This window comes from Lepidochelys olivacea, assembly GCF_965140295.1.
Source record: "Lepidochelys olivacea isolate rLepOli2 genome assembly, chromosome: 14".
Lineage (NCBI taxonomy): Eukaryota > Metazoa > Chordata > Testudines > Cheloniidae > Lepidochelys > Lepidochelys olivacea.
In genome coordinates this window covers 32,511,293-32,522,766 of record NC_140424.1, presented here as the reverse complement: position 1 = coordinate 32,522,766, position 11,474 = coordinate 32,511,293, and the positions used below count along the sequence as shown (strand labels likewise).

General features: G+C 50.8%; 1 protein-coding gene across 1 annotated transcript in view; it reads left to right on the top strand.

The window, feature by feature from the left end:
• Window positions 1–220: 220 nt before the first annotated feature.
• The window catches only part of LOC311530269 (C-type lectin domain family 2 member D-like), a gene marked incomplete at its 5' end in the record, with an annotated part of 76,594 nt that continues 65,340 nt past the window's right edge, over window positions 221–11,474 (top strand). The window contains one exon of the mRNA XM_084646727.1: window positions 221–262. Within this exon, the coding sequence (XP_084502853.1) occupies window positions 221–262 (42 nt within the window). The remainder of the gene's footprint in view (window positions 263–11,474) is intronic.

Sequence of the window (11,474 nt, the reverse complement as noted above, 5' to 3'; positions counted from 1 at the left end):
TCTATCCCACGTGGCCAATTGCAAGTGACCAAAAAAAAAAATCACAAGTCAGAGCCCCCCTGAAAAACGATTGTTTTTAAAGTCTCGTTGGTTTTAAGCCAACAAGTTGGGGTTCTGTTCTCCAGCTCCTGGTGTTGGAGCCTTTTTTTTGGGGGGGGTCACCTTTTCAAGCTTTTCTCCCCATCCAGGAGAGCAAGATCATGAAAATCTTCTGCCAAGAATGGCCAACCCCGCCAAAACCTTCTACCAGCACCGGAAAACAGTTAGTCCCAAATTGGGGAAAAAGCAAAACAAAAACCCCCACATCATCCAAACCATTTTTGGTTTTTGAATTTTCCAACAAAAAATTGATTTTTTCCTGTTAAAGTGACACTTTCCACAAAAAATTGTCTTTAATCAAACACCCAATTTTCCCTAGCACAAAATGTTGATGGAAACATTTCAGTGTATTAGTTAAAGTTGCTGTGAAATCCCCACCTCCCCATACCTCCCTACCAGCACCAGCCCCAGCACCTATGGGGCGTGCAGCTGTGCAGCCTGCCTGGCTGTAGGGCCCCTTCCCTGCCTCCCAAACAGCAGCTGGAGCCAGGGAGCCATCGGGGATCCCCACAGGGACTGGCTGCACCTGCTGCTGCTCAGCTCAGCCCCACAGGGTCAGCATCAGCCTCTCCCCATCCCTTTCCTGGGCAGAGAAGCGGCAGTACCTGGAGCTCCGCTGCCCTGAAGATGCCCCACGGGCTGCGGTGCCTTGGCGCAGGGAGAAGCTGCTGGATGCGGCTGGGCTGGGGGTGAGCGCTGGGCTCGGGAACCTCTGGGACAGCCGGGCGGTCGGTTTGCGGGGCTGGTCCTGCTCCTGTGAACACAGCGCGCTTCTCTCCAAGGGGAGCTTGAACAGGGCCTCCAGCCCCAGCAGGAGGAAGCGTCTTCAACAGCCCCGGGGACCCAGCACAGAGACACCCCCGACCCCAGTGAGCTCCCCTGGGGCAGCAGCAGCCTGGCCTGAGGGGAGAGAGGGAGAGAGACACAGCAGGGGAGAGTAATGGGATAGTTCTGGTTTTGCACCGTGCAGCGAGGGAGAGCTCAGCTGAGCACCCAGGGCAGGCAGGGTGTTAGGGCAAGGGGCTGACAAAGGAGGAACTAGAGAATGCCTGAATCCTGTACAATCCTCTAGTAAAGCTCAAATCTTGACCGCCTCAGGAAGCAAAGCATGGCTCGGAAAACTCTCCTCCCATTGCAAAGCCATTCCGGAGTTGTTAAATGAATCTCTAACCGGCTCTGTTGATCGTCTGGTGGAACTGCCCATGCCCCGTTTACACCACCAGCTTACTGCGCTTTCGTAGAGTCAGGTGACGGGGGGCTGGCCTTAGCTTTTGGTGAAGTTGCCGCCGATCTCGCCCGTTCCTTTTGCGCCTCTGCCATGCCGTGGGTCGGGGTGTTCCTGGGGCTCTTCCTTCCAGCCCGCCCCTCTGGGTTTTTGGATGGCACTTCAGGGAAGAGATTCCATCTCCCGTCTGGACCGTTCAGTGGGGCTGGAGTCCTAAGCAGAAAAGGGGAGGGGGAGGTGTGTTGTCTGGGGGTTAGAGAAGGTAGAGCTGGGGCGGGCGGGGGGGGGGGCATGGCGGGGGGGCAGCTGCAGGGCCCATGTGTTCCCAACACCTCCGCATGCCCCTTTCTTCAGGCCCTGTCCCGCCCAGGGGCGCTGGAACCATTTGTACAGTGAGGGGGCAGAGAGCCACTGAGCCAAACTGTAAACCCTGGATAAGATGGAAACCGCTTCAAGCCGGGGGGCGGGGGGGGCCCGCCAGGTCCAGCACTGGTGGTCCTGCCCATGTCGATTTTACAGAAAATATTTGGGGCTTTTTTGTCCAGTTTTTTTATTTTTATTTATTGATTTGCAAATCCCCAGCTGCTGGCTGAGCAGGCGAGACTGAGAGGCGCAGAGAATAGGGACGGAGGGAAGAGCGCGTGGAAAGAACACACAGAGGAGGGGGGAGGGATTATTTTGTAAACTTTCTTTGAATGCAGTTTATCAGCTGGAGGCAGAGAGGATTGGCCAGCGCCTTGCATCCAGCCAGCCCCACTTGATCACAAGCAGAGAATCCCCTGGCAAGCCCCAGGTTAGGGAACTGGGGGTGCGGGGTGGGGCAGGGTTGAAGCGTGTGTCTTCTCGAGCAGGGGGAGTCGACCTTGGGTTTTAAGGTCTTGGGGCTGGGGGGAGCATGTCCTCACTGCAGAGTTAACTGGAGTTATGGACCCTGGGGGTTATAATCTGCTTGCAGAGATGTGCTGTGTAAATGCATGAGATGAAATCAGATCTGGTGCCGGCGTGAGAGGTGTGCATGGCGTGATGGGGGGTGTGTGTGTGAGTATGAGAAGCAGCCCTTGTTAATTACACACTGCCCACTCATGGCAGGGAAACCCCAGCACTCACCTCTAGATCTTTCTGTGATCTACCTACAGGAAGGAGCAGGTGGATGTGACACCCCTTCATTCCCTGTCTCAGGATCTTCCCAGGCCTTCCTCACCTCTGACTCCGCTCTCCCGGTTGATTGTTAGGGCTGAGCTCTGACTCTTTGTCCGGACAAGCCCCAGCAGAAAATGCACAAGCCCCATGCCTGTAGAACGAATTGTAAGAAGCTTGGGGTCACATTCTTTTAGATCAAAACCCCCTTTGTTCTGCCACAGCAAATATCTCAAACTTTTTGGTAGCAAGTTGTTCGTTTAAAATCATTTTGTTTAAGAAGAGTCCTACCTCTCTTCGAGCCAGCATTGTTGATGTTCCTAGAGATGTTTTGCTCAGTCATGGAATGTCGGGGGTTTAAAAAACGCCATGGTTTGCTACGAAAAAGCTCTAAAAGTCTTGAGCAGGTTTTGCAAAATAATGCCCAGAGTTCGGCTCCTAAATCCAGGTATAAATGGGCAGCGCCCTGCAAATCTGCAGAGATCCGCTTCGTAGCCGTGGATCGTGTGCAGAAACAAATGTTGTACTCGCACAGGGCTCTATAAACGTGGCCTGATGCACAAGAGTGTGAGACCCTCTCGCTCTAACTGCAGCTGCTGAAGGCCTGGCACTTCAGTGTCCTTACAGGACCAAGAATGTACGGAAAGACATGAGAATGATTGCATTGCACGCTTCCTGTTGTGCTGCCCTGCAGCAGAATGGCATGAAGTGCAATGGGTGGGGAGTGGAGGGTTGTCAAGGGGAGAGGTACCTTCAGGCACGAGACCACTGATGTTCCCGGGGTACCCATGGCCTCTACCTCCACAGGGGGAAGAGCTAAAGAGCCTAACGATGCATTAATTAGAGGCTTCCCGACAATTAGTTCCCTGTGACTTAGGCAAATATTCCTCATTCCCACCGTTGGCAACTCCCCTGATCTTTGTCATGCATCTCACGGTATTTGGTGTTTGATTTTCTAAAAGCCCCAGAGCCTGGAGTCCTGTGATAAGCACATCCATTTGTTTAAACCAAAATATGGGGTTTATGTAGGACGACTTGAAAAAAGTGACTTCCCCTGGTCCCTTCTCTTCCCCGACCCCCATCCCTCCCCAGCTCAAAACTCAAAAGATGAAAAAGCAGACCCCACCACAAATTTATTATTTTTAAATATTTCATGATTTTTAAGGCAACCTGCTGAGATTTGAAGGCTGTGGGTTGGCAAAACTCTGCAAGATATAATAAAGTGGCATTCCAAAAGGACAGAGTTAAGGTTATATGGGGGAACCGGCACCTATAACTGAGCTCCTCCTGGTTAGCAGAGCTCTGTGGTTCGTTTTCCGCTCTAGTGCTAAGATTCTTTCCTAGTGTTACATGGGGAAGATCTCAGCTGAGCATTTCCTGGTTTTCTAACAGCTGAGTTTGGGGCAGTGACACCCCGGAAGGGCCTGGGGAGCAGAACTGCCTGTTGGTCAGCAAAAACAGGGTGGATTTGATTTTAAATCAAATTGATTTAAATCACTAGTCAGGACAACTCGATTTAATCATGGATTTCTACATAAAAGTGTATTCTTGTTGGTTGTTATAACCTTAATACATGTTCTTCACAACTCAGAGATAGATGTAGGTTTCATTTTTAGAAGGTACACACTATACATTTTTAAAGGGTGATTTATTCTGAAAACTTTTCAGATGAGTTTTACAGCTATCTCAGAAAATGAATGATTGTTTGGTTATTTCATTTACCCAAGGTTATTGAAGCAGATAGTTCCCCTCCCAATGACTTCATAAATATCTCCAATTCAACAGGTTAATCGTTAATATTTGGAGGATTTTCTTGCCAGGCTGTATATCACCTCTCCATATTTATTTACTTATTTATTTGAAAACATTTTTTCTGTTAACATGCATGTTACCTCTGGAGACACAAATTCACAGTTTGAGAACTGCAAAACTAAGCATCTCTGATGGTATCTTCTAGACTGAGCACTGAATCCCATTGGGTAGATAGAAAGATTAACCTACACAATCTATACAGAAGCCTGTGGAACCCCATAAGATTGGGTCCTTCATCCACGAAGTATTGGAACTCATTTACAAAACTTTTCTTAAACATTACATGAATATATTGTCTCATACTATAGAATTAGAATTTATCATCCCTATTCCATGATGAGAGATCTTTGAGCTAGAATGTATCTTAATTAAAACTATCTTTAGATAGCTTTTTGAGGGGCAAAAACCATTTTATCAAAAAAATCCAATTTTTTTGATTTTTTTTTTAAATCATTGATTTTTATCCACCCTGTTTGCAAGTGAATAGCAAAGGTGGTCCCAGCAGGGAGCCAGAGTGTCCAAATTCTTAGTTGGTGGGAGAGCCTGTCTGTGAGCATCTGTAAAGCATCTCACTTCAACAGTGACTGGTTGAACGATTTATTGTAAGGGACGCCCTTTCTCAGACCCTTTCCCTTTATTGTCTCCCAACCCCTCACGTCAGTCCCTGACCCAGGATTGCCAAGCCAAACTCAAATACAACTTGTTTGAAACCTCACAGCTCGCCAAGATTACCTAATTGTCCAGGTGGCTGAGCCCGTTTTCCACAGGGTCAGTCTGAGTTCAAGTCAATGCCGCAGGGCATTTCAGGCTGCTGTCCTGTCTGGTCCAGCCTAGGGGACAATATCTGATGCTTCCAAGAAAAGCAAGAACCCGCTGTAACATACATGGCTAGTTTTACCATGCTGTAAATGCAGATGGGGAATTAATTACTGACCTTGGTGGCCTTCAGACTATGTCCTGAAGCATGGGATTGGGCCAGAGGGACAGCTAGCACTGGACACAGTGTGTAGGGTCTCGGAGTGGGAAGTTCCTTGGAGAATTCCACTGGGTGGGAGACTCAGCTGTGAAGGGAGGGGGCGGGCAGGAGCATCTCATAAACCCAAGATTGGAATAACTGAAGTATAGTTCCTTGTACATGGAGCCTCAGCTCTCTGGAACCTCTGCAAACGCTTTAACCACATGTTTAACTCCATCTGTAGGAGTAGCCTTGGATCGCAGTGGGAGGGCTCAGGTGCGTAAGTGTTTGCAGGGTGGGCGCTCAGGGCAGTCCCTGACACCAGGGCAAAGCGGATGTGACGTACCACTGTCTGGATTTGGGAGTCTGCCTGCACACCGAACTCAGTAGGCGCTGGGTGCATGACTGCAAGGCGCTGGGCTGGGGAAAATCAGCCCTGGGTGCTTATTTTGAGTAGAAAACCAGAGCCACTTCTGGGGTCTTTCAGCTTCTAATGCCCTTTCTCTTCTGCAGCTGGATGTAAGCCTATGATAAAATCCTTCTCAATGCCAAGTCAGTGCCATAAATCACTGGGCTGGGTGCAGGAATCAGTAGGCGACGTTCTCTGGCCTGGGTTATGCCAGGGCTCAGACTAAATTATTCTTCCCAAAACTTTTAAAAGCTGAGCCCCCTCCTCAAGGCAAAGAAACCAATCGTGCCCCTCACCCATCAGCAATGTGTTAGTGACCCCAGCCCCCATTTTCCTGTATACATCTTCAAACCCCACCCTTCCCACCATGGCTAGCCCTTCCCCATGCTTCAGGAGACGCTGGAGGAGATGATCCTAACCGTCCCCTCTAACCTTAAGAACCTGAGGGACCCCATCTTGGAGCATCTTAAAAATCCCAGTTCCCAGACTCTGGAACAGGGGCTGCTTTGCCGGGCTCACCTTTCTCCCTCCGTCAGGTTGGCCGATGGGGATAATGAGCCTGGAGATCTCATTCCCGCTGCTCTGAGTGCTGCCCATGTGCACTCAACCCAACTCAGCTCTTACTGTACCCCAGGAAAGTCTTCATCTTCTGGGATCCTCATGGCAGCAGTGGGATGATTTAACAGAGTCCCTTAGTCATGGGGCCTTTCTCTCTCTTTTGTTTCAGAGCCAGTGTCCTGGAATCGTCTCATGGTGCGTGGAGTGGTGGCAGTGGTGGGGGTGCTAGTCTTACTATACCTATGTGGGTTTTGGAAAGGTAGAGGGAAAGTGTTTGCCTATTCGCAACTCGTCTTCAGGAAGCTGCTGACTCATCCCTCCCAGTAGCCTGGAAGTCCGCAGGATTCCCAGGAATCTGAGCTCCCCGCAGTGTGTGACAGGGACGGGGACCAGGCCCAGGGAACCAGAAACAGGAATCGAGACCCAGCCCTGGAGAATGGGGAAGGAGACCTGTTTGCGAATTCGTATCCAGTCTGCTGAATTGTTCACGTCCAGACCCTCCCCTCAGTTCTTAAAAAGTCGAAGCATTTCATTTAGACACTTTCCAAACAAACCATTTTGATTTTTCAGTTTGAAACTATTTTTTATTTAAAAATGTCCTTCACTTTTATTTTAAAAATTCAAAAAGTTATAACCCTTGAAATGTTCCTGGGTCTTTTTTTTTTTTTAAAAGCTTTTTGGTTCATCAAAAATTTGGAAAAATGTTAGTTTTGTTCAACCGGAAACTGGTTTTTTTCCATCTCTTTTTTGGAATTGCCAGTGACCAAAAAATTCTGTTTGCCCAGCTCGAGGGGCGGGTGAGGATTTTGGCGGTTATATTGTGGGTCTCTAAGTCCCCTTGTTGCTCAAAGTTTTCTTACTGCAACAAATTAATTTGGGATGAGGGCAGGATGGGCAAAAGCTTCCTAAAAGTGGGGGGGCTGCTGGCACAAAAACTGTGGCCCACCCCCTGTGCCACCCCTTCTCCTCGAGGTCCTGCCCCCTCAAACTGCCCTTTTCCCTGAGGCCCCCCCCTCCCACCGCCTTTCTCCCTGAGCTCCCACTTCATGCCGCCCCTTGCCCCCAAAACACTGCCCTCCCCACTCCCTTCTCTCCCCCATCATCCAGTCGCTCACACTTATGGCCAGTAAAAAGTGGTGGGCCCTGGTCTCCCCTGTTCTGGCACCCCTGGATGAGAGTGGGAGAGGATGAAGAACTCCTTTCAAATATAACTCCCCCGCACCCTCAGAAAAGCACAATTTGCCAGCAACAGCAAAACATGCACCTTACCAACACGGGCCAGTCGAGCTGTGTTGTGTGTGACATTCCCGTCCTGGGGCGGTTTATGTCCTGGAGAATGTGAACCCTGCAGGCCTGGATGTTTCTCTGCGTAATGTGACCTCAGTGCTCCTGATGAGAGCCATTGTTTGTAAATGTTTCAGTAGCAGACATATTTATCATTCATGTACAGACAGACATTTATTCACAATTAGAACTGGTCAAAAATAGGGAGGGTGGAGAGGGTCATGAAAATTGAAGAAGAAACCACTCCCCCCCCATATTCTTCCAAACTTATTTGGAAATGTTTTTAATGATCAAATTTTTGTTTCGTTTTGGTGGGAAAAACTCCATGTTCTCTCTCAAGTGGGCAGAGAAATCCAAAATGTTTTTTTTAAAGAGGTAACTTTTTTCAAATGATCAATGTAATCCAAAGTGGCATTTTTAGTTCAAAGGTTGCATTGTCAGTGTAAAACCCTTTTGAACCAGCTCTGTTACTGTATAACAAGATGAGTTTATTTTTCATGATGCATTGTTTGGGCCAGGTTCCAAGTGGCATTTCAGTTTTTGCACAGCTCTTCTCTTCTTGCATCTGCACCTCTCATAAGCTGTGGCCTTAATCTTGGGCCTGGAAACACTTACGTGCACGTTTAACTTTAATTACTGCTGTGAATAATTCCATTTCAATGGGACAACTCTGAGATCGGCTTTACACTACGGCCCTATATCGGTGTACCTATGTCATTTATTTAATTTTCTTTCTTTTATATGTGAAAGTTCTTGAGAGGTTAAAGCAGGTAAAATACATGAACAGGTTTCGACAGTCCGAGTTTGTCCGTGCAAAGTGACAGCAGAGATGTGGGATCTGCTAGTTTTCCATAAGTCTCTCAGGGTTACCCAGGATAACTTTGGGGATCTCTGTCTTGCATCGGGAATGTTCCCTGAAAGTGTCCAAACAGCTCAGAGCTACAGAACCATTCCCTGGATCCATTCTTCTAGCTGTCTTCCCCAAAAAGCAGTCTGGCAATTGTTCCTGTCAGCTCATTGCTAAGTTATCTGTCAAAACACTAGAGTTTTCAGGTGCCTAAGTAGCCCCTGGAATCATGGTGAAATTATCCTCCCCGCCACCACCAAAATTGGAAATGGTGCCCCGGAGTGCACGGTACCCTACTGTGCTTCCCCCATAGGAACTGCATGAACAGGCAACTCTGCAAGTTCTCTGCATGCCTCTGCAAGTGACCCCCATGCCTCTCCATTTCCTTGGCCACATGTATCCTGTCCCCATGCCGGCGGTGAATCCAGAAAAAGAGGGAAAAGCTCACCACTGCGACCACGTGAGGGCGGTGTTGGGTTGAGATCAGCTGGTCAAAGCAGGCAATAGGGACAGAATCTGAGACTTGAAGCTCCTCGAGCGACCTCTGAACTTTCTAGACCTGCCCTTCAATCAGACACAGCGATTATAAAGTTGAATGTGATACTAACTAGACCCATTTTAAACCCTTCACCACACAAGACAAAGCCCGTAGGATTCATCATGAACTATTTATTTCTCCTCCCCTGGCTCCATGCAGCCACCAGCCACCTTGAAGCTTTCTCTCGTCTCTCCCAGGCTGTGCTCACTTGATTGCAGGAGCTCAGTGGAGGGTCCAGCTTTGCTCTTTCGCTTCCATTCTTCACGTCTTTGGGTGGCTGCATTGGCAACTGAGCAGCCTAATGGAAACACTGAGTCCTCTGTCTCGGCAGGCAGGCCCAGCCGCCAAAGCCAAAGCCTCTCTGAGAACAGGGGGAGGTTCGCCTGAACTCTCAGGAGTGGAGGCTGGGCCCATAGGGTAGGGATACCATATTTGAACTTTCAAAAAAGAGGACACTCCGAGGGTGGGGGGGGGGGAATGGTAGCCCTGCCACCTATCTACTCCCTCCCACTTCCTGCCCCCTGACTGCCCCCCACACAACCGCCAACCCATCCAACCCCCCTGCTCCTTGTCCCCTGATCGCCCCCTCCCAGGACCCTGCCCTCTATCTAAGCCTTCCTTCTCCCTGTCTCCAACTGCCCCCTCCTTAGACCCCTCCACCCTAACTGCCCCCCTAGAACTCCAGCCCCTACCTGACCCCTGACTGCCCTGCCCCCTATCCGCACCCCCACCCCCTGACAGACCCCCGGCTCTCCCACACCCATCCAACCACTCCCTGTCCCCTGACTGCCCCCGCAGAACCCCCAACCTATCTAATCCCCCCTGCTCCCTGACCCTGACTCCCCCCCGAACCTCTGCCCCGTCCAACCCCTCCCGCTCCCTGTCCCTTGACTCCCCCGACACCCTTTTCATATGCCCACCCCCTGACAGGCTCCACCCAGAACCCCTCATCCATCCAACCCCTCCTGCTCCCTGTCTCCTGACTGTCCCTTGGGACCCCATGCCCCTTCTCCAGCTCCCCCGGCCCCCGTACCCTGCTGCTCAGAGCAGTGTGTCTGGGGTGCGGAGCCAGACATAGTGCCGTGCTCCCCCACAGAGCGCGCAGTTCCCCCTCCGCCCCCAGAGTGCTGCATTGGGAGGGAAATCCCGGCCCTTTGGAGAGTTTTACCAATTCCTCCCTGAGGGCAATTTAAAACCCAAAAAGCCGGACATATCCGGGAAACTCCGGAAGCATGGTAACCCGACCACAGGGACTTCAGGATCTGCAGCTGCTGCCACCTGTATGGTGAATCCTCGGACTCGTCACCAAACAGCTCTTCCCCATTCTGCAACCTGGCCCCATGGTCTGACCGTGCAGGAGAACAGAAACCCTTTGGGACAGCAGGAGAGTCTCCTCAATGCCGCACTCTTCGCATGGCTTCCCGCGGTCATCGTGAAACACGACTACCCTGCCCCCAGGAGTCTCTCAAGGAGCTGCCGGCACAGTCACTGGGCACCCACTCGTAATGGTCTCGGGCAGTGGCATTGCAGAGAGAGCTGAGCAGACCATCCCTCTGTGACTTCCTGAATTGCTGCCAGGACGGATTCTCCTCTGCGCTAGGGAGAGTCCCCGAGGACAAGCAGCTGTGGTGGGGGAGGGGGCAAGACAAACACTCCCCATGAGCCCTTGACTAGCAGGTAAGCAGGACTCTGGGAGCCAAGGCATCGGTGTGTCTTGCTGGGAGAGCAGAGCTGGAGAGCAGAAAAGGGCATTGGAGGAATTGTAGAAAAGTCATTGTCATGGCTGGGTCATGGGCAGCCAGACCTAGTGGTCAGAGGCAGAGTCCACACTCACAAGACAGGAGTCGAGAGTCAGCTGGGTCAGGACACTGGAAGAGCAGAAGCAAAAGAACAAATTGTGTTCAGAACCTCAAGTCAGGTGAGTCACCCTGAGTCCAGATGCCAGGAAATCAAGCCTGGGGAGTGGGAGCAGGAACAGCCAACACACGGTCCAAAGCCGGGGAGGAGCTCGGCTGTTCAGACAGCTTCTTGTTCCTGCTGCTGGTTTAAGGAGGTCTCGGGGGCCGATTAGCTGCTCTGGGACTCTGCCAATAGGAGCCTCAAACTGGGTCTGGACTTCGTCAGTCCTAGGTAAGCAGTTTTTCGTAGGCTTCCAGGTGGCGTGCTGGAGGGTGGCTGCTCCCAGGAACCCTGCAGACCCGGGTTAATGACCCATGGGTCAGGACAGTGAGTGATCTCTCCCTGCTCAAACCTCCTGCACGAAACAGTCTCCAGGGTCCCGGGCGCATCCTCTGAGAAGAAAAAAACACAGTCATGAGGACAAATAGGCTATGGAACAGGAGCCCCACCTTTGTTGCAACAGCCCCAAGTGCCCAGAAGAGTGGACGGTTCTTACCTCCAGGAGATGCCTGGGATCTTCCATCTAAGCCTCAATGGGACCCCTGTTGCTTGGTCTGACAGGAGGAGATCATCTGTCCCCACTGCTCCCTGCGCTGGGCTGGCTGCAGCACACATCTGTGTAAGAGGCTGGGCCAGAGAGATGTTACAATCAGGGTCCAGGCACCCCAGAAGGATAACAGAGGGTCTGAAACCAGAAGACGAAGCAATCAA